This window comes from Myotis lucifugus, unplaced genomic scaffold, assembly GCF_000147115.1.
Source record: "Myotis lucifugus unplaced genomic scaffold, Myoluc2.0 scaffold_145, whole genome shotgun sequence".
NCBI lineage: Eukaryota > Metazoa > Chordata > Mammalia > Chiroptera > Vespertilionidae > Myotis > Myotis lucifugus.
Genome location: NW_005871193.1, coordinates 2,143,041 through 2,165,572, shown reverse-complemented (window position 1 = coordinate 2,165,572; position 22,532 = coordinate 2,143,041). Strand labels below are relative to the sequence as shown.

The 22,532-nt window shown below is 50.8% G+C and overlaps 1 protein-coding gene and 1 pseudogene across 1 annotated transcript; one reads left to right on the top strand and one right to left on the bottom strand.

Annotated features, from left to right (window-relative positions):
* Window positions 1-3,501: 3,501 nt before the first annotated feature.
* FCAMR (Fc fragment of IgA and IgM receptor) lies at window positions 3,502-9,511 on the top strand. Its single transcript, XM_023758998.1, has 4 exons — window positions 3,502-3,540; window positions 6,240-6,300; window positions 8,099-8,443; window positions 9,208-9,511. The coding sequence occupies exons 1-4, from the start codon at window positions 3,502-3,504 to the stop codon at window positions 9,375-9,377; spliced, it is 615 nt and encodes a 204-aa protein (XP_023614766.1). The 3' UTR covers window positions 9,378-9,511.
* Window positions 9,512-10,533: 1,022 nt separating this feature from the next.
* LOC111827269 lies at window positions 10,534-10,676 on the bottom strand (annotated as a pseudogene).
* Between the last annotated feature and the right edge of the window lie 11,856 nt (window positions 10,677-22,532).

Here is a 22,532-nt window from a genome sequence, read left to right as displayed (position 1 = left end):
CAATTTAAAACATTTAAAATGTATGAATTGACCCAGCTGGTGTGGCTCAGTGGTTAAGCGTCGATTCATGAATCAGGGCACATGCCCAGGTTGTGGGCTGGATCCCCAGTAGGGGGCGTGCAGGAGGCAGCCGATTAATGATTCTTTCATCATTGATGTTTCTGTCTCTCTCTCCCTCTCCCTTCCTCTCTGAGATTATATATATATATATTTTAAAAGTATGAATTGTTTATTTCTGGAATTTTCCACTTAATCTTTTCAGACCACAATTGACTGCAGGTAACTGAACCTCAAAAAGTGAAATCATAGGTAATGGGGGGGACGACGACTCTGAAATGATTATTTGTGCTGTACAAATACTTCCTTCTGATATCGTTTGGAGGAGTGACAAGTGTCATAGTTACATTCTTCTAGGAGTTTCTAAGTAAATGATCAAGGCTTGTAGGACTTGTAGTAACCCAAGTGTCTTTAAACAGTGTTTTCTTCTGCATTTGGTATTCTGACCAGAGCTTTGGTGAGGAATTGGCATGGGGGGGGGGGGGCATCTCTCCCGATAGAAAAAAGCTCAAATATGTGGGCAGAGTAAGCAGGAAACGTTGCAATGATGTATAAGGAGAATGTAAGCCTTGAGTGCCAGCCACATCGATGCACAATACGTCTCTGTACATTGCTCTTAATTTATTCACCAGGAAACATTTTGGAAAGAGAAGGGATCAATATGGGTCATTTTATACCACAAAGGGCTTTCCTTGCATTGGTTAGTTTTCTGCTTGCGGATTTTCACCCTTGTGTGTCCATTTAGCAGGTAAAATCCTTTGCTAAAACTGGGATGGGGAGTGGATAAAGCTCTTCCCAAGTCTGGCATTTGGTCTAAGTATTACTTAGCCGTTTCCTGGAGTCTGGGACCTGAAATCAGAAGATCACAGTGTCATGAGCCTTTGTAAAGAGGCCACCTGGCCCTGGCTGGTTTAACTCAGTGGACAGAGGTTCGACCCTGGGACTGAAGGGTCCCCGGTTCGATTCCAGTCAAGAGCATGTACCTTGGTTGCAGGCTTGAGCCCCAGGCCATGTGTGGGAGACAACCAATCGATGTGTCTCTCTCACATTAATGTTTCTTTCTTTGTGTCTCTCCCCATTCCTTCCACTCTTTCTAAAAATCAATGAAAAAATATCCTTGGGTGAGGATTAACAATAAAACTAAATAAAATAAAATAAAGGCCACCTGTGGCTTTGTGCTGGGCAGGATGTACCCCCAGGAGAAGAAGCCAGTGCAGTTTATCGCCCTTAAAGCTCCAGGCTCAGCCGTCCAGGCTCGGGGACAAGACCCTGGAAACTGGCCCAGTGCTTCACAACTACCTGGCGTTACTGTACTTGGTGTCTTTAGTAACTAAATAGTCTTCAAAGCGTCCAAAAGTAAGCAAAATAGAAAAGACAGCCCCAAGGGTGTAAAATGACTGCACTGTTTATAGGATAATACACATTTGATAGATACTTATTTTAATATACAAAATCAATTCAGACATGTCCCCAACAATTGATTTCTTTTTAATCGTTCAATGCCAAAATAAGGAAATGGCAAAAGAACAAAGAAATGTAAGAAAGTGGCAGACTTCTGAACAGATGAAAGCCTTCAAAAGGACTTTTAAAAATATATACTTTTTATTGGTTTCAGAGAGGAAGGGAGAGGGAGAGAGAGACACATCAATAGTGAGAGAGAATCACTGATGGGCTGCCTTCTGCACGCCCCTCACTGGGGATTGAGCCCGCCACCCGGGCATGTGCCCTGACCAGGAATCGAACCGTTACTTCTTGGTTCATAGGTCGACGCTCACACCACCAAACCACGCCGGCAGGGCAAAAAGGACGTTTTTTTTTAAAGGTTTGATCATTACCAGACAGACACCAGCTTCCTGCTGCTGCAAGCTGAACTGTTACATTTTATCAGCTAATGTTTTCTCACTATCACACTTCTTCCCCATAATAACTTTATGAGGTAGGTGCTATCACCTCTTGTTTTACAGATTAGGAAAACAAGGCTCAAGGAGGGTAAACAATCTGACTGTAATCACTTTCTCAGTAAAAAGGGAGGGTTGCTGCGATATTAACTTGGAGGGAGTCTGATTCCAAAGTCTAGTGATCAACCCATGGATCGATCAACCGAAATACCAGGCGGCTCCCCGAGAAGTTGCGAGGGGGGCACCTCGCCAGGCGTTAAGCCTTCCTCCCCCTGCACAGGGTCATTCTGTCCTAGGACAGCCTCTGACGGGCCCTGCGCCTGAGCAAGCGCGCCTCGCTCAGGGGATGCCGCTCATGGCGTAGCTGGGGCCTACTGTCCACGGGAGGCTGAGTGTTGGTGAAGATGCTGAGCTCCAGCCTGGGGCGCCCAGCCAAGCCCTGGGACAGTAGCACAGGCACCTGTGCGCGCTCCTGGGCACACACATGCACGAGACCACCTCGTCCCAGCCCAGGTGTCCTGGGCAGTTGCTCCTTTCCTTGCTTTCAGGGACTCCCACCCCCCACCCCAACCTGTCTTCCTACCTGGATGGGGAAATGCATAGAAGTACACGCTGTCACTGTGTTTATTCAAATTGTTCAGCAATGTACCTTCTTAAGGAAGAAGGGTCCTTCTTCGTTGGCCCAAGGGCGCCACATTGTCGGCGAGGTCCTGGTGAGAGTCCTTAACTCCAGTCTGCAGCACCTCCGTCCCAGGAACCCTTTGGCTGCTGAGGGCTTGGGCTGTGCCCGCCACTGAGAGGTCAGCTTAAAACCAGCAGAGCAGGCAGGTCACATCTTGTAGGAGACAAAACCCACCCATGACATCGTTCCAAAGGGAACTATTGGGGGATTTTTCAAGCGTGTCATCCAGCCAGACAAGCCTCGTGTTCTCTTTGCACGAGGTCATCTCCTCCCTGTGTGGGGCTTTGTCCAGGGCATGACTTAGTCACTGCCAGGGAGCAGCTGGACTGCAGTCAGTGACCCAAACGGCCTCTGCAGGGGAGTCCAAGGGGCCAGGTCAGCTCGGAGGCACCAGCTGCCCCCGGTCAGCCGGGGAATTCCTCTCCTGAATTTTCTCTCCTGCCCGGGGGTTGCATCACTTGCATGGGCTGGCTCAGCTGGGGCATCCTGACAGGTCTGGGACCCGGGACTGGAGGGGTGACAAGTGGTGGACGGCTATGACCAGTGTGTTTTCTTTGGAACGACTGTCACCGCTCCAGGAGAAGTTCTACAGAAATCAGGGACAGCGAGACCAAGGGGCCGGGACCGGCTCCCTCGTCATGGGATAAAACCCGAGGCCCAGGGCGAAGGGACTTGAGGCGAGGGTGGGGGTGAGGGCAGAGCTGCGCTTGCACCTCCATCCTTAGGGCTGCCTCCGGCCACTTCCCAGCCCGTGCTGCCTCCTCAGTCTACAGGTCTCAAGAGAAGCAGCTAGAAGAGGTCCAACCACCGGCATCTCAAAGAGAGAAAGAGGAGAGTGCAAGTGGACTTTATTTCTAGACCGAGATGGATGGACAGGCCCCCACCACGCCTGGAGGACAAAAGGTGAGATGAGGCTTTCTCCCCAGAGGTCGGGGTCTGGTCTCCGAGTGTGGAATGTGGGTGCCGAGCTGCAGTGGGCGGCTGTCAAGTGCTTTTCCCAGAGCAGCTGGGCTTCCCCCCCCTTCCCCCCCCGCACCCCCCCAAGAAGGCCAGGGAAGACTCTGGAGTTCAGGGCTCAGCCTCTCCTCCTCCCCCCTCCTCTTCTGCTCATTCCCACTCTCCCTCCCACCAGACCTTGATTCCCTGGAGGCCCCTTGCATCATGTAGAACCAACAAGTGCTAGACAGCCAAGGAAACTTGGAGATCCTGCAATCAGCGCTCTTCCGCTGTAGCAGCGGAGATGGAAGGCGCATTGCTTGAGGCCATTCCGGCGGACCCTCCTTAATCCTGGTTCTGTTCTGTTCGCTTCCATCTACACCTCACTGGCTCCCTCCTTCCTTGTCTGCTGTCCCCAGGGCTGGGAGGATAGGAGAGAAGTGGCTCTCAGGAGGGCGGGAGGATGTGGGGGCCATACACCAGCCTGTGCTGGAGGTGAGCTAGATGCTCTTCCCGGCAGGACCGGGGGACAAGAGAAGCCCCGAGCATCCCTCATCGCCTGAGAAGCCGTGCGCTGTCACAGGCCCGCGGCCCGCTGCTGAGCTGGGGCTCCCTGCCCAGGAGGAAGGTTTTCTGGAGGTCATTGGCAGGGTCCAAGACATGGCGCTGCGTTATCCTGCAGCCTCCAATCAAGGCTGATAACTGCCCAGGGACATTTAATCTCTACGCTGTGCTTCCTCATTGCCCCTCTGAGGCAGAGACGCGGCCCCACTGTGCCCCCGAAGAAATTGGCCCCAATGCGTGCAGCGTCAGCACTTAGCTCTTTAGGGAAACCGGGGGCCTGGTGCCAGCCTCGGAATGAGCCTGAGCTCAGAGAACATTAATCAAACAATGGACTAGGTGCGGGCACACCTGGGGGAGCCTCCAGGCCAGGGCAGGAAGCCGGAGCTCTGGGAGGCAGGGGAGGCCCAAGGCTGTGCCCAAGACAGGGGGGCTGCTGAAGGAGGGCACAGAACGGGCACAAGGAGCCCCTGGACTGCTTCAAATCCGACCACGCTCAGGGCTCTATCTGGATAGGCCGGCAGAGCCAAGCTGCCGTGACAATGTGCAGCTATAGGGCAAACCTAGGGTTCTACTTTTCTCGTGTTCTCTCCTCTCTTTTTTCTTTCAACTCCCACCCTTCCTTTCCTCTCCCACTGCTCTTATTTTCTCTGACTTACTTCCTGTCTCCTCTCCTCCATTCCCTTTTCTCCTCCTGTAGCCTGTGTCCTGGACTGGCCAGTGACCTCGTGTAGCTCAGAGGTTCAGTTGGGGCAGGGGGGGCAGGAGGCTCCTGCCCATGGGCCAGACCGCTGGCTTGCAGAGCCTGTTCTTAGCATTGGTGTGGGATGTGAGAGCAGGAAGGAGAAAACAATGGCTCTTTAGTTTGCCTTTTTTTTTAAAATCCTTACCCAAGGATATGCTCATTGATTCCAGAGAAAGGGAGAGGGGGGAGAGAGAGAATCATCAATCTGAGAGAGAACATCTATTGGCTGCTTTCCATATGTGCTCCACCCGCAAACTGAACCTGAAACCTATCGGAATGTGGGATGATGCTCTAACCAACTGAGCCACACTAGCCAGGGCAGTTTGCCTTATTTGTTATCGATAGGTCCTCGGAACTGCAGGCAGTAGATAGATTCAAAGACCAGATTTTTCATCGAAAAGCATCCATGAAAACCATGGAGGGTACAAAAGAAGTACCATGTGCACTGTCTTCTGAATGGGCAGGCACTAAGAGACCATTGCCATGCTCAGTATGGGGTCTATCAAGAGTGGTCTTGTCCACAGCAGCCGCTCACACTGAGCTGGATCCCGCTTCAGAGCCTGGAGGTGGACAGAGGAGGCCCAGCCCTGTCTGCAGGGAGCTCCCCAGGCCAGTGGGAGACACCACAGGGAAGATGGGTGCAAATGGGGGGACAGGGAGAGCTTTCTAGAAGCTGTGGAGAAGACACAGAATAGGACCCTCGTGCAGACAATCCTGGGGCTGAGAGTTCATTTTTAATTCCTTGTTACCGACCAGAGGCACACGATCAGCGGAGCAGAAAGTTTCCCATGAGGAATCTGTTCTACAAAAGAGAAGGGGACGGGAGAGGGGGAGGTCGCTGCTCTGTACCAGGCACACTGTTGGCACTTCCAACGCAATCTCATTGGTGTCGTGTAACAACCCCATGTGCGCACTCTCTTTCCCTTGTCCAGTTCCCACAGGGCCACTAAGGGTTAAACCTCCAGCATATGGTCTTTCCCCCTGCGCCATGCTCCCCGAGCTCAGAGCTCCCCACACCCAGAGCTCCCCAAACCCAGAGCTCCCACTGCCAAGTGGGTGCAGAGGGTGGAATGCCACAGAGGGCCTTCCGCCTCTTCTGAACACAGAAACGGCCGAGCGGGGAAGTGGTAGCCTTGGTGGCAGTGGCCCAGGACAAGCATGTGTGCTTGGGCGTGTGAAGACGGAGTCCAGCTTTGTTCAGAGAGGGCGGCCCCTGTCCTGCTCTTAGAGATGTCCATCCCGGCCCACACTGAGCAGACCGAGCCCCCAAAGCGAGAAGGTACTGAACTCAGGCCCACTGCTGCTCACTCCAGCTCTTCGCTTCCTCCTCAGGCCTCTCCATTTACAGTGTTTTTTGCAGGTCGCCAACCAGAGGGCAGGATGGAAAATGCAGGTGGCCCTCATACTGTGCCTGCTGCAAGGTGAGTCCCAAACAGCCCAGAGGCAGAGCTTGCAAAGTCAGATCCGAGCCTTCCAGGCTGCGGAGACTCCTGTCGGGCACCTCGGTGGCAGTCAGTGCTCCCTCGGTAGTTAGGGCACCGCCGTGGCTTTCTCTCCTGGCATCCAAGGCCATGCAGCGGGCCCAGGGAGTGGTCAGATCTGGGCCCCGGGGGAGCGAGGAAGAAGGCACATGCCTGACTTGATGGCTTCCAGAATATTCGCTGTTCTGATGTTCCCTACTCTCTGCTCTCTTCCATTCAACGTAACGACTGGAAGTCGGCTGCATTTGTAAGGTCAAGGTTCCAGGATGTGCAAAAAAAACTAGCACGGCTCTGTGACCACTTACTCTACAATAAGGCCCCGTACAAGAGAGTTAGAGTCTATAAAAAAAAAACTAGATAGATAAATAAAAATTGTATCTATGCAAATACTTACTTAGTCGATATATATTTATGGAGAGCCTGCCATGTGCCAGGCACTAGGGACAAATGGATAAAAGGCAGAATCCCTTCCCTAAAGGCGCTGGCAGCAGGTGAGGTGAGGCTGGCCAGGTACATATCAGGCTCAGATGATGAATGGTGGTGGTGGGGTCCCAGGAGGCCAGCAGGAGAGGCAGTTCTCACAAGGAAGGGACTGCAGCCTGAGGCCTGGACAGAGGCAGCAGAGAAGGAAGCTGCTCTGGCCATTTGCATGTCCAGAGGGCACCAGAGCAGACCCCCACTGTCCCTCTCTCTGCTCTCCTCCATATCCACTCCCAGAGGGGCCTAAAAGAGCAGTTGGGGGTAGAGCAAAGCAAGAGACCCCCAAAGGTCCCCTTCCTCCACACAGGCCCCCAAACCTAACTGGGAGAAAGAAAGAGAATAGCTTCAGTTGGGTCAGAGAGTGGAGGTGGAAACAGTCTTTGGACTGGACCGGTTCCATGATTTTACATATGCAACCAGTCTAGGCTGGGCTTTTCTTACCCGGGTGAGACTGAAAGCCACCGTGCACGAAAGCATGCCTGAGATTGTCTCAAGGAGCAGAGAAGTCCACAGAGCGAGGATGAAGAGGCAGAAAGAGAAAGAATAAGCGTTGTTTCTGCTGGCACCGATCAAATTTAAGGCATTCAGTAAACAGGCCACATGCGGTGGTTCGACTGGGATTTACGCCTATTGCCAAAGCAGACGTAGTCACACTACCAGCCTCTGGGCCTCGCCGTGGCAGGTGGTTGTGACCGTTTCTACCAAAAGGTGGCCATGTGAACACGTTTGCAACCCCTGGTCTGGGGAGAGACCCGCCATGCCGCCCAGAATTCTTGTGTTTCAGTCCCCTCCCCACGCCCAACCCCCACCCCTGTTTCAGCAGAAAGCGCGCTGATCTGTTCTTACTATTGAACATTTCTCTTTACATTTCATGCAAATACACCGCAGTCCTCTATCAGATATCCCCTCTGCCCTCTTACGCATGCTTAGATGGCAGCCTTTTAAACATCTGCATCGCAGCCCAGGCCCTGCACGGACTTGTGTGTGTGCGAACACCTGGCGCATGAGGAGTGTGGGCTAAGTCATGGCTAAGGTGCTTCTTGCGAGCCCGTCTCTCAGATGGGGCCTTGGATGTAGCTTCATGCCAGATTTTGAGACGACTCCTCGCCTGGGGGCTAAGTTCTGACATTTCTATGTTGATTCTTCTTGCCTCACTTTTAAGGAGGCGTTTCCTCACCTGCCCCCTAATCCTGCAGAGTGTGGAGCTGGATTGGACATGACACTCCCTCTCCTGAGACTTTGCTCTCTCTGCCTGCAGCTGCCAACGCGCTGAAGGGCCCGAGGCTGGTGTCTGGGGAGCCTGGGGGCGCTGTCACCATCCAGTGTCGTTACACCCCCACGTCCATCAACAGGCACCAGCGGAAGTACTGGTGCCGCCTGAGCCCCCTGACGTGGCTCTGCCACACCGTCGTGTCCACCAACCACTACACGCACGGGCGCTACAGGGGCCGCGTGGCGCTGGCGGACTTCCCGCACCGCGGCCTGTTTGTGGTGAGGCTGACCCAGCTGTCCCCGGAGGATGGGGGGTCCTACCGCTGTGGCATCGGAAACGGGAACGACATGCTGTTCTTGAGCATGAACCTGGCCATCTCCACAGGGATGGGTGAGTCAAGGTTGACGAAGCGGGTGCCAGGAAACAGGTGTAAGGGAAGGAAGGGGTCCCAGAGGGGGTGATGAGGGAAAGCTGGGGCGAGGCACGGACTTTGAGAAGAAGGCTTCATCTCCTAGGAAACCACCATCAGAAGGAAGGCAGATGCCAGGGAGAACTGCCCAACAGGATGCACGTTGGCCATCTCCCCCCTCCCCCCCCTGCAATGTGTGGCCTGTACATTTAGGGAGAGTTCCAAGAAAGTAATGAATTGGATAATGTGGCTGCTTACGGCCATGGTGTCTCTGTTCAGACGCGAAGAGCAGGTAGGACGGGCCAGACAGAGAATCAGGACCCGGCTCTTCCTAAGACAGCCCCTCAGCTGACACCTGACGCTACCAGGTCCGTGCCCTGCGTGGCGGGCCCTGGAGACTTGACCCTGAGCCAGGCACCCCGAGTCTGAGGAAGGCTATGACCACCAGTCTACAGGAGAGATGGCGTATCAAGCCCATGGACTTCTTTTATTTATTAGGTGTCACTTGTGATGTAACCACCTGCTGAGACTGGCTGCTCTACTGTGACTGGACTTCTTTTTTTCTTATTTGATGACAGTACGTGCTGAGCTGTGGGCCTCTGGGAAACGGAGTAGCACGCAGGCCCCACCAGCTTGGTTAGAGACTATGTGGGCAGAAAAGGGGAGACAGGACCATCAAATGTCAATATTTGCAACAGACTAGAGAATATGTCTGGTTTTCCCAAATTTTAATTTTATCCAACAGATTGGCCCAAGACCGTATCACCTTGTGAGGTTGCATTGCATGTAGCGAACACCTGCAGCCTGGCATCCTTTGCCAAACCCCGTGGCCGCAGAGAGCCTTCCCATGTTTCCTTCTGCCCTTCACACAGGCTCTCCCAGTCCCAGCCCCGGAGCAACGTCAGCTGCCAGTGAGCGCCTCAGGAGAGCCTTCGGAACAGCCTCTCCAGCGGCCAACAGATGGGCCCCAGGAACCACCCAGACTAGAGAAAGGCAGGGGACAGAATGGGGCAGAGCTGCTCTGACTCCAGAAACCAGCAAAAGAACAGCTTCGGCTAAGGGAATGCAAACCCCAGGAACCCCTGGGTTGGTAGCTGCAGGGACAGTTAGCCAGGTAGAGAGTTCCAGCTGGGCCACCATCCCTATTCCGGAGAGTCCGGCTTCAGCAGTCGGAGGGATGCCCGATACAGCGGAACGTGATTGGGGCACCAGGAGCTCAGCAACAAACAGAGCTGGGGCCAGAGAGGAGGGGAGAGAGACAACCACTGAGGCCAATAGGCTAAGAGAGGAAGCAGAAAGGGTCAGAATAGCCCTGGCTACAGACTGGACCGTCATAAAGACCACTGGGCCATCAACACTGGCCTCAGAAAAACGGGTGTGGGAAACCCGCCAAGAACCAAGCTTGGTTTCAACGCCACCAGCCCTGGGCTCCATTGAAGGAACTACTGGAGCTGCAGGTGTGCGGGCCTGGGGGCCCACCAGCACAGAGATATCATCTGCCGAAGGAAGCACTGAAGGGGACCTAGACATGCCAGCTGGAGGCAGTGGTCCCCAAACAGCACCAAGCCAGGACCCCTGCTGCTTGCACTCCAGTGCTTCTCCAGAAGAGAAAAACATCTCTCGGATGCTGACTCCTGTCTCCACGGTGCTGTGCCCGCTTGCGCTTGTGGCTCTTGTTCTATTGCAAAGGAAGCTGCAGAGAAAGAGGACTTGTGAGTTGAGTTTAAGTAGCCCCAAGGGTGGGGAGGAGGGGGCTTGCTCCCATCTGACACCCTCAGGACAGGGTTGGGTCAAAGTTGGTGCCAGGACTTCTAGATGTAGAAATGGTAAGTTCTAGCCTGAGCCATTTAACCATTCTTGGTCTTGGTTTCATATATCTATAATAATAAAAGCACAATCTGCTAATTAGACAGGACGACCTTCCGGATGAAGTGGGGCTGCAAGGGAAGTCCAGGTCCCAGGTGCCAGAGGGAAGCAGGTGCCGGCAGCGGCTGGGAGGGGGGGAAGGAAGGCCTACTCTTGCACGAAGTTCATGCATCATGCCATATATATATATAATTTATTGATTATTTTATGTGCCTCAGGCATGAAACAGCTCTGGCCACCAACACAGGCATCAAGCTAGGATGAACTAAGAACTGTACATCTGCTTTGCCCCTGATTGATATAAGAGCAACACCACCAATCATGTCTCCTTGCCCATTGCCAGGGGTTTTGGCCTGGGTTTCTTTATCAAACAGGGAAATCATCTTTCACCTCATGTCTCAGTGGCATCCCAGAGCTTACGGAGAAGCTCTTCTGAAGGTGGCAAGACCTATGCCAACCGTAGGCGTATGAACCATATGAGCAACCCCAGCAGCAGATAGCAGGAGTGCAGGGCTCAGATGTGGGACCAGACTACCTTTGTACCCTCGGCATGGCTCAGCTGAAAGTCTCTTACAGCAACATGCTCAGGTTTAAATATCCCTAAAATGAGTTTAAACTTCGAGGTGTTTAAATTTGGCAAAGAAAGGGTGAGATTTGGGGGAACGAGTGGAGGAAACTAAGATTCTCAGACCCAATTTGTGTCAACCTAAGGGCTCAGGACACTCTTGAAAGCTTGTGGTGGATGGGGGGATTCTTGAGGAATCAAGTTCAGTGCCCACTGCCCTCACAGTGTCTCTGTCTTTGCAGCTCAGGAGACAGAAAAGGCCCCAGGAGTCACCTTGATTCAGATGACACATTTGCTGGAGCTGAGCCTCCAGCCAGATCAGCTGCCCCATGTGGAGAGGAAGATACTCCAAGAGGGTTCTTCTCCTGCCTGTGCCACCATGAGGGTCCCAGAGAGGGACCCTGGACCCTGAGGAATGAAAGGATAACCAGGACCAAACACCATGACCCCTTCTCATTCTTCCTCCTCCGGTACACAAGGAAGTGAATGGAGCTGGTGCTTTATTGGGGAAGCAAAGCTGACCACCCTTGGCCTATAAAGGTCATGAACTGGCCACAGTCAAAGATGACAGTGTGACTCAAAAAAGGCTTCAAGAAAGGATTTATTAAATACTGGTGGAGGTCACCTAGGAAAAATGTGAAATTTCCATTCTTGGAGGTTTCAAAATGTAAGAGGTTTTCAATCAGTGTGAGGAATTACAAATTTTCAACCATCACATCTAGCCCATGCCAGCTGCCCTCTTTTCTGACATCTGTTAGCATTCAGCCTACTGCATACATTGAATTATATCCATGTATACTAGCCTTGCTTTCTCAAGTAAATTCCAAGTTCTTTTAGGGCAGTAATTGTGTTTTATCTCACGATGCCCCCAGAGAACTTCCATTCCAGTAGCCCACCCCCCCCCCATAAATATTTGTGACTGAATGGCTGACTGCAGGGACACAGGCTCAGTGGCCTCTGGGGACCCTCCTCATGCAGATGCTCTGACTGTCCCTTCATTCAGGAGTGCCCTGGTGGTTTTTACATAGAGACCAAAAGGACAGCCAGTCCTCAAATCATCTCTCCCCATTTGGCCCCATACTCATGCTGTAGACCGTTTGACCCAGTCAAGATTTTCTGGGATTTTCCTAAATTTGTGGAGGAGGAGGGCATTTTTCAGTAGATTCTCGCCTTTTCACAAAGCTTCTCTTGTTCCACTGCTTCTAAACCCTTGATAGCAAGGATGTTGATGGGGCTAGAAAATGGTTGAGGGGGCCGGGGGAAGGAGTAAGAGAGAAAGTGGCCAAATGGAACTTATGTAAATTCTGCTTTTATAACCACTTCATCTCATGCCTATGGGGGGCACTTTTGCTCCATCCTTGGTCCCACTGTCTTTTCAGGAGTTACCTCTGCTTTTTTATTTTGCCATGTCTGTTAACCGGCTGCCTGAGCTTCATGTCTGGGCAGAGAAGCCTTTGAGCAATTGAAGAGCAGGGAAAGAAAGACTCTGATAGCGAATGAGAATTGTCAGGTAGACATTCCCAGATGCGTTAGCCCTGCTTCCTAAGCTGTCAGCGGCATCAGAGACCCTTTATCAATACCTCCTCATTGCTGAGTCTGAACCCGGACACCTTCTTAAGAAAATCAAGGAGATGCTGTCTTCCTGGTTTGTGAAAGAGAGAGACCCATTGTTTTTGGATAAGTAGGGAAGTTGTATGCATGTAACCAAAGGGAATCATTGCATTTCTAAGCTAATAGGTCCTTAGAGATTAACCTCTCTAAAACCCTCAGCCTCCCGGGAGCTAACTGAAGCCCTGTGGGGGGAGCGACTTGTTCAAAGTCACTCAGTTAACCCAGTTAGTAATAGCAGAGGGAGAACCAGAAAAGGGAACTCAGAACCTTAATTTAGTGCCTGCTCCACCATCACCATGATTAACAATATATCAAAACAAAACTAATCAAAAAACCAATTACACCAAGTTGTCTTGTTCCAGGCCATTCTCATGCACACTATCTCAGTGACCTGCTTAAAAAAAATCTGTAAGAGAGATAGAGCAGCCAACATTATCCCACTCGGCCAATGAGGAAGCAGGCCCTGAGGGATATGTAATTGAGCCAAGGTCACTTAGCTCGTTAGAGGCAGGGACGGGCTGAGAACCAGGTAATATAAAATCATTTTACCTAATTAGCATTTATCAGGCTTTCCACAGAATGCTAGCTTCTCAGGATTGTTAAGAGATATTCTGAGGAAAAGCAGATTTGGAAACTCAACGAAGTTTGGCAAATGAGGGTTAAACAATAAACCGTTTCTTCTGCATAGGATATTTTAGAGCTTCCAATACACCAAAGTGCACTGTGAATAGCCCCAGGAGGTGGGAGCATTATATCTGTTTCCCCAACATTTTGGACTGCTGCATTTTGATGAAGTAATCTTACAAAACTGGGTTCCTCTGATCACCCCTTTTGAGGGAAAGCTTAATGCACTAAAGCAGGGATCTGCAAAACTTTTTTGTACAGCTGTCAGAAGGGAGGGGGTTGTGGAGCTGGGTGAAAAAGGTTAGGGTTAGGTTTAGGATTAAAAAAAAAATCTAACAAAAACTCATAGACACAGAAAACAATATGGTAATTACCAGAGGTAAAGGGGGTAAGGGGAGGTAGAAGAGGGTAAAGGGAGGATAAATGGTGATAGAAGAAGACTTGACTTGGGGTGGTGAACACACACAACCATATACAGCTGATGTGTTATAATATAGAATTGTACACCTAAAACCTATATAATTTTATTAGCCAATTGTTATGGGTTCAATCAGCGAGATAGACCACCGACTCAGAATTTAAATTTAGGAGCCTTTATTAAGCTGGCCAGCTGACTACAGCCTCGTCCCCCCCCCCCCCCTTCCCCGGGAGCCTCGCAGCTTGTAGTGCCGACCGAGGGCACAGCAAAGCCTTTTATCTGCAACACTAGAAAGCATTTCCTGGCACTGGTAGGGTTCACACAAAGTTAACAAGTACGAATGGGGAGGTAAACGGAGTCACACCTGGCTGGGTTGAATCATAATACATTGTTTTCTGAGACAATCTAGCAATTTTTCTCTGTCACAATCCCGGACCCTAATACAATAGGTAACCCTTCCATGCCTCAGTCCCTCACCCTAGCACATTCTGTAACCCTTCCATGCCTCAGTCCCTCACCCTAGCACACCAATGTCACCCCAATAAATTCAATAAAAATAAATAAAAGTGGGTAGACCACTTCCCTCACCCCCAGTCTCCTTGACAGTCAACAATGACCAGCAACCCCTCTTCTCCTTCTTCCTATTCATCAGATTTCCATCATTATGCCTATCTTTATGCCTCCATTATATAATATGTATTTGTTTGTGTCCGACTTCTTTTACTCAACATGTTTTTGAGATTCACCCAGGTTGTTGTGTGTACCAATAGTTGATTCTGTTTTATTGCTGAAGAATATTTCATTGTATGCATATACCCGATTTGGACTATTCATTCACCTATTGTGGACATTTGTATTGTTTCCAGGGTCTGGTTATTATAAATAAGATTGCTCTCAAAAAAAAAGTTAAGTGTGTTAAAAACAAAACAGCAGGCCCAAGATGGAGTCACTTATGCTAAGGCCCATATCACCAAAAAGAGACTTAATGATAGTTTCAGCCTCTCCCAGAAATGGAGTCTTAAATCAGTCAATCAGGAATCGCCTGTCAACAGTAGTGAGGGTATCTGCCTGCTAGATCCCTGCCGTTCCCCTTAGGACAATGGCCTTGCCATAGCCAATTCACTTTTTGCTGGGATGACTTACCTGTCCCTCTCCCTTCTGCCTATAAAAGTCTGTCATTTTTGCACAGTCCCTTGGAGCTCCTTTCTGTTTGCTGGATAGGATCCTGCCCGACTCATGAATTGTTGAGTAGCGCCAAGATCTTTAAAATTTACTCAGTTGAATTTTGTTTTTTAACAAAGGCCAACCAGTAAATATTTTAGACTTTGTAGGCAGTCAGCCTCTATCACAACCACTCAGCTCTGCTGTTGTCGCACAGGAAGTGGCCAGAGACAATACATGAAGGGCTGACTTTGTCTTCCAACAACATTTTATTTGCAGACACAAGTAACAGGAATTTGCCAGTTCCTGCACTAAGCCATAAAACCAACAAGACTCTCCTACTCCTACCTACTCCAGTGGGAAGGACCAGACCCCACTCTTCCTCAAAAGCTCCATAGGAACTTCCCCTTCCTCCCAACTCCTCTAATACTTTCTGCCTGGGACTCAGCAGTTAGCACACCTTGCCTGACCACCTGTCTTATGGGGGAAGAAGGCGACCAGCCCGGCAAAGGTGTTGGCCAGGTGGCTGAAGTCAGGAGCAGCTCCCAGAAGTAGAAAAGGCTGCCAAGGTAAGGTGTGATAGGGAACGCCGAGGTCCACGGGTGGTTGGGAGCCAGTACAAGTTCAAAGGGCCAGAACAGAGCCAAGATCAGAGTCTCAGGGCCGAGTATGGAACTGGGCAGAGATAAGATCTGCGTGAAAGCTTTGCCAGGACGGAAGTGGGGCAGCCCCGAGTGTTTATAGCTTCTTTTTTATGGACTAATCGATGCATGGAATGGGGCAGGAGTGGTTGACTTAAAGGATCAGACTCAGAATAGGCAAAGCCAGCCAATGCCACTACTTGGTACTATCAGTGGTTTGTTTTTCGTTGTATATCTCCTGCTGGCATGATGCCACAACACGGGGACATGGGGCAGGGAGACATCCACCACCAGGCTGGAGTCAGGACATGTCCATGGCGATTTCTAATCCCAGGCTCAGGAACCACTGACTTCTCTATGATCCAGCAGGTTCTTTGACTCAGGGCACAGCTCTTCCATTCTCCCCTCTATGTTTAATGCCACCACCACTTGTTATAGTGAGTCCACACAGCAGGTACCACCGTAGGTATTTTCACATTCCCTTATTGTATTGAATGCAACATTTCTGTAAGGTAAGTGTAATAATTCTCATTTTACAGATGAGAAAACTGAATCCAGAGACATTAACTAGTTCCACTCCTAGTGAAAGGGCAAGCTGGGAATTGAACACAACATGAGTGATAGACCCCACGGCTTAAATCTTTGATCAGTAGGCCGCACTGCCTTCCTCCATTGTGGGTATGGTCTGGGTATCTGGTCAGGTCCTTTCCTGTTCAGCTTTCCAAAGCCCCCTTTGCTTTCCCCTTTTAGACCCAGGTGTAGAAAGATTCATAGGCATTTCCAGTAATTTGTTCTCTTCAGTCACCTAACTGGCATATTCCTGTCTTGGCCAAGTGGCGTGTAAAAGCTGAGGGAGCTGGAACTGACAGCTAACAATTCAGTCACCAGCCCTGAGGTCCTTCCTGCATTTGTACAAACCGAGCTCAGATCTTCATTCCCTGCGGGGGTCCATCTTTCTCAGGTAACTCAGGGCCGATGCCCGACCCCCAGACAATGGTTCCTTGTTCTCCACTTAGACCTTGGGGGTGGGTTCTTCCTCTCCTCCAGCAGCCAGCGACGCCAGGAAATACAGACTCAGTTTAATGGCCGCTTCAGTCAGATGCAAAGAGGAAGGTATTTCCACGGAAAGACCCATTGTGTACTTCAGCCAAGTAAATATGGATTAGGTGATTGTTTCTCATTGGTACAGCTATTCCAAGACAAAGCGCTTGACAAATATTGACTAGAGAATGGAGATTCTACACCAAAGGAAACAGATTCTGTGGGCGACCCTGCGTGAAGCGTCCAGCACCACAAAGCTCTCCACCCCTCATAAAGTGACATAGCTTGTCTCACACGGGCCCTCCCAGGCCAACCTGTTCCCTCTATTGTCAGCAAGAGGGTGAGCTGGCGCCTATGGTCCACTCTCAAGGGCTTCGCTGAAACCCAAACAGGCAGCAGAGAGGGAGGATCCAATGCCACACTAGGGAGCACTGAGGCTCTGGGCCAGGAGGCCACCGTTTGCCCCCGGGTCCCATTTTGTTGCAGACACGCACTCATTCCTTAATTGTCGCAGGAGTCTTCTGTGTCCTGCTTCTCCTAGCCTCTGGCCGAGTCCCCACCCTTCGTTTATGTGCTGCTTGGACCTAGATCTACAGTTCTGCTCTGAGTAAAGAGGCTCAGTTAAGGGCCACTTCTTTCCCTGATGTTATAAGTTTCTGGCTCCCCAGCCCTGAATATCTTAGGGAGGCGGAAGAGAAGCAGGACGGCCATGACCCAAGCTGTTTTCTAAGTTGCCCCACAATTTGTCTGAAGAGGATGTACTTCACGTCTGTACTTCATGTTCAGGAAAGGGGCATCAGGGAGTGTGTTTCTCCGGAGCCTGGCATGGGGAGGACTGCAAGGGTCGACGCTCTTCATTTTGCCAGCACTCTCTTTCACGTGTGTGGTGCAGACAACTCAAAATTCATTACGGTATACATCCCCAGAAAGAAGTGGATTGCACACCATTGTACAGATGGGAATGCTGCAGCTCAGACGGCCACTGGCTGCAGGGGATCATGGGATATTTTCAATATTCTGCCTGCCAAGCAAACCTTGGGCTAGAGGCCAGGTTTAGACCAGGAACAAGGAAACAGCAAGTCTTTAGAAGATATTGAGGGCTTATGAGCGGGGCTGTGGGCCCTGTCACCTGACACTCCACTCGTTGACTTTGGATGTCTGCTCCAAAAATCTTCCTCCTTCTTCCCCTCCCCGGCCAGGGATGGAGGTAGGAGAGGGCAAAAGGGTGGTTTGGTAACCTCAGAAAGGGTTGCTTCATCTGCTCTTACCTCTTAGAACCAGAGTCTCGAAAGCTCTCTCTGGCTTCGGGGGAATTGGGAGAGCCGTGGACCAAGGCCAGCTCTCCACTGCTAGGCTCTCAAGTTCCACCCCTCGCTCCTTGCTCTCCACAAATAGCAGCCTCCTCAGGACAAGACACAGCCATCTCTGCCTTTACTCCTCCACCAGCCAAAAGGATAGACAGTACAGACACCTCCCCATCCTGGAAGCCCCAGAAAAAAATGTAGTTTTCACTCTCTGGTTGGGAGTCAACAGAGCTAGGAAAACAGATGAGGGATTGGACATCTGGGCTGTGACACAGGGAGGCAGGTGGTCAGGGAGAAGGAGGTGATGCAGTGAGTTCATGTAAAAAAAAAATGGTTTAAGGCTCAGATGCATACATTTGGCCACTATGTCATGCTCTCCAACACTATCCAGTGACTAGAACTGCTCATCTGGCCAAGCCCTCTCCCCTCTTTCACACCCCCACATGCCCACCACCAGCCTGTCTTCCTCTGCCTTGTCCCTCACTAAGGTTGCTCTTGGCATTGACACATGCTGCCAGTTGTCTTCCTACCTACCCCCTAACAGGGAAGCTCACCTGACAAAAGGCTCCCGCCTTTGAACATAAGTCTGGAGTCAGAAACTCCCTAAAAGTTTACCCAAGTCCAGCCAACCAAATGTGCTATTCCCATCCCCACTCTCTCAGGTGGATTCTAAACAGCAACCACACGAGGGACCACAAAGCCAACCAGCAGCACTGAGTTGAGCAACAAGGGCAGTAGTCCCCATTCCATGCCCTCCCCCAGCCCAAAAGTTGACACTAGAACAGGAGGAGTAGATGCTGTACTCCCGCCAATGGATGACAACTAGAGTGAGGAAATACCAGATCATTATCTGTTGACAACAAGGGTGAAACTACTTGGGCATGGATTATCCCAAACAGTCAATATCCTTTAAAAAAAAAAAAAAAGAAAGGAGGAGGGGGCTGGCTAGTTAGCTTTGGTAGATTCACTGTCACACTTCTGTCTTACAGTGGTTGATACTAAAATGACTCTATAGCATTAGCTTACTGAGGAATGCTGGGTTTCAGGGCTCACTGGCCAGAGATTAAACATTGACTCCCGACAGAGGTTAAACATTGAGCCCAGGCTGGGGTTTAACATCGACTCAGCCAGAGATGTGCATGTGGGAGCAGAGAGCTGGCAGTAAACAGCAGTGATAGGCATTTCATCCGTCCTCTTACCTCATTCACATACCACATTCACAGGAACCATCCCCAGTGAAGGGTGCCGGGAGGGCAGTGGGGACGTGGGGAGGAACTGTATGACTGTGGTCTCCCCTTCTGTTGGTTGCTGGGTCAACCCAGGGTCTTGAAGCATCAAACTAAGGATGCCACCCTGAAGGGTTGATGCTGTGTGGGCCTGTGTGTTTGGTCCTCTCCAACCTTCCCAAGATCAATCAAAGGGGCAAAAGGGAGTCCTTTGCTGCCTGTGAACACACAATTCAAAAGTTTTAGAAGCGGGGGAAATGCCCAATGCTGGGAGGCCTTGGTGCTCCACCCCGCCCCCCCCCCCCCTCATCTACACCATTGCCTCATTGTGTAAACTTGGGCAAGTCATTCCACTTCTCTGCCCTTGGTTCTTCATGGATCAGTGGGGAATAACTCTTTGCTTTGGAAGCCTATGCTGTCCCATTTATTGAAGCTGATCGATAAGCACCTAGCAGATGCCAGCTAATGCACGTTATACTTAATCTTTTTAACATACATACAGGGTAAATATAATTAGCCCCGTTTTATAAATAACGTGTCCAGGGTCCCTTAGCTAGCAGGTGGCAGGCTTGGATGTGAACCTGGGCGTGCTGGGCCTGGAGCCTGTGAGCTTTCCACAGGCTGCCCTGCCTCTCCACACTGGCTGCCACCTGACTGCTCTCCTTGGTGGTGGCAGCGATGTGATGACTCCTCAATTAGACCATATGCCCTTGGGGAACAGGGATGCCCATTCCTGTATGTCTCAAATCTGCCCGGACCTTGAACTGGTCTTGAACATAATAGATGCCATGCTAGGCTGAAAAATGCCACCCCCCAAAACATGTTTATCTCATGAAACCTGGAATCTGTACATGTGACCTTATTTGGGAAAAGGGTCTTTGCAGATGTGATTCAGTTCAGGATCGTGAGATAAGATCACCTCGGATTATCCAGGTGGACCCCAAATACCATCCTTAGAAGAGAGAGGCAGAGAAACCTCTCAGCCACAGAGAAGGCAGTAGGAGCACCAGGGCAGAGATTGGAACAAGCAGCTACCAGGCAAAGAATGCCAAGGGATGCCAGCAGCCGCCAGAAGCCAGGGGCAGGGGGGGCGGGCAGATTCTCCATGGAGCCTCCAGAGCAGTGGTTCTCAACTTCCTAATGCCGAGACCCTTTAATACAGTTCCTCATGTTGTGGTGACCCCCAACCATAAAATTATTTTCGTTGCTACTTCATAACTGTAATTTTGCTACTGTTATGAATCAAAATGTAAATATCTGATATGCAGGATGTATTTTCACTGTTACAAATTGAACATAATTAAAGCATAGTGATTCATCACAAAAACAATATGTAATTATATATGTGTTTTCCGATGGTCTTAGGCGACCCCTGTGAAAGGGTCATTCGACCCCCAAAGGGGTCACGACCCACACCTTGGTTTCTGACTTTTGTCCTCCGGAACGGAGAGAGAATACATTTCTGTTGTTTTAAGCCACGGTGGTTATGGTGACTTGTTGCAGCAGCTCCAGGACCCTAAAGCGGTGCTCAGTGAAAACAGAATCCTAGAAATAGGAAACCCCGGGAAACCATTTGGCCCAGCCCTCCCATTTAGCAGCTGGAATAATCACAGCCCTAAAGGAGGACGCAATTGGCAGCGGCCACTCAGCAAACTGCAGGCAGAGCCAGAACCAGGACCCAGGAGTTCTGACCCCAGGCCAGGGCTCTGCGTGTCCCCACACTGACTCATGCCAAGTCCCGAGTCATGAAAGTCAATTGAGAGGCTGTACTTCTTATTATATGCTCCTCATACTATTATTTTAAAAGAGAAGGAAGTGCTTAAGCACGTGAAGTAAGTTTTGGAAGGTAAATGACTGCTGTTACCATCCTTATTATTGAGTTGGGCAGTTGGGCCTCTTGGCCAGTTCCTCCACCCCCAGGAATGGGATGCAGGGGTTACTTTTAGGGGCACCGAGTCCCAGATGGGGAAACCACCACGAGAGAGGGGAAGCTGGGGGACTCCAATCACACCACAGCATGTGGCTGAGCCCAAAATAAGATGCAGGGTTTTGACTTCCTGGTTCTTACCTGGGTTCTACTTCTCATTTTCCCTTTCCCTAAGCTGGGTCATAGAACAGGTGGGCTTTAGAAGTGTATCTATGCATGTGTGTATGTGTATGTGTGCACACATGTGTACTTTTATGTGTGTGTATCTGTGCATGTGTGTGTTCACACGTGTGTGCTTTTATGTGTTTGTGTGTGAGTATCTATGTGTGTGTGTGTGTGTGTGCACATGCATATGTGTCTGACACGGTCTGCTAAGATAGTTTTGGGGACTCCTGGGAACACACGCTGGGTCATGACCTAGGAAACCCCACCATCATAGAGTACAAGCACATGGAAGAAGGTCTGGGGCCCCCGAAACAGCATGAGAAGCAATCGTTTCATGGATAAGCTTCCTGCCCTCCCCTCTAGTCCTCCCCTCCTCACTCACCTAGTCTCTGTCCTAGTATTCAGTGGGCCCACTTACCCCAGACTTAACATGAGTCCCAGAGGAGAGACGGAGACAAAAGGGAAAGAACATCTAGAATGAGAGTGAGTTTTAAATTGGGAACGAAGTAACTGAGATACCGTTGAACTGGACCCAGTTTGCTTGGAAGTGACTAGGTCATTTAAGTCTTACATTAGTCAAGCTGTGCATTTAGGGTCGGAAATTAAGCTCCATAATAGAAAATACAATTTCTTTACTTGCCATCCAAATTCATGACGGTGGGTGGGTTCCCACCTGTGAGTGAGTGGTGAGCTAAAATAAGCCCCCGGGCTCTGACCGCCCTGTGCTTTCCGGGACTCTATTTCTCCTTCCCCTCTAGGCTTGGCCTACAGGACACTGGAGTGAGAGCACGGGCCAACCCTGCACAGGTAGAAAGGGGCAGGATTCTGTGTGGCATGGGGTAAGGGGGAGGCATGTGTGTGTGTGTGTGTGTGTGTGTGTGTGTGTGTGTGTGTGTTGGGGAGGGGGCTTCACTGTGTGACCCAGGACTGCCAAGGTCATTTGGGGAACACCTGGGAGTCCTGACCAGGTCATGACCAGAAGGCCACGAGGGACTCGCTGAGGTGGAGAAGGAGGTTTCTACTCCAGCTCACAGATCGGCACCTTCTTTGATGTGGCCCCAAGCCCAGGTCTTGACAAGACTCGGAGGTTCACCATTTCAGGGGAGCCCGGCGGCAGCCAGCGTCTTCATTCCTCTAGGAGTGGAAAGGAGAGAGCCGCGGTCCCTCTAGATCCCGGAAGCACTGGCACTGGTCAGGGGGCTCCGCAGAAGATGTGTAGAGGGCGCTCAATCCAGGCCGTGTCCTAGGGGCTGGGGGGCAGTGTTCCCGAGTGAGTGGGGGCTGAGACCGATCCCTGCCACCTGCGCTCCATCCAATGCATGTCAATATCATACCACGGCCTGGGCCTGGTGTCTTACATCTAACATCGGGTTATACCCTCAACCTTCAGGTTTGGTGTTCCTGTCCCTACTTCCCACCTGAAAAGAAATATGAAGGTGACGTGCCTGGGGCCCCGCAGCTAGAAAGTGGCAGAAGGGCCCTTCATGCTCTCAAACCCTATAGCTGCAATGATGTGGGGCT

Coding starts and splice junctions, on each gene's coding strand:
- FCAMR (XM_023758998.1), top strand. CDS start 3,502: ATGGATGGACAGGCCCCCACCACGCCTGGAGGACAAAAG. Junction 6,301..8,098: donor CATACTGTGCCTGCTGCAAG/GTGAGTCCCAAA, acceptor CTCTGCCTGCAG/CTGCCAACGCGCTGAAGGGC. Junction 8,444..9,207: donor GGCCATCTCCACAGGGATGG/GTGAGTCAAGGT, acceptor TTTATCCAACAG/ATTGGCCCAAGACCGTATCA.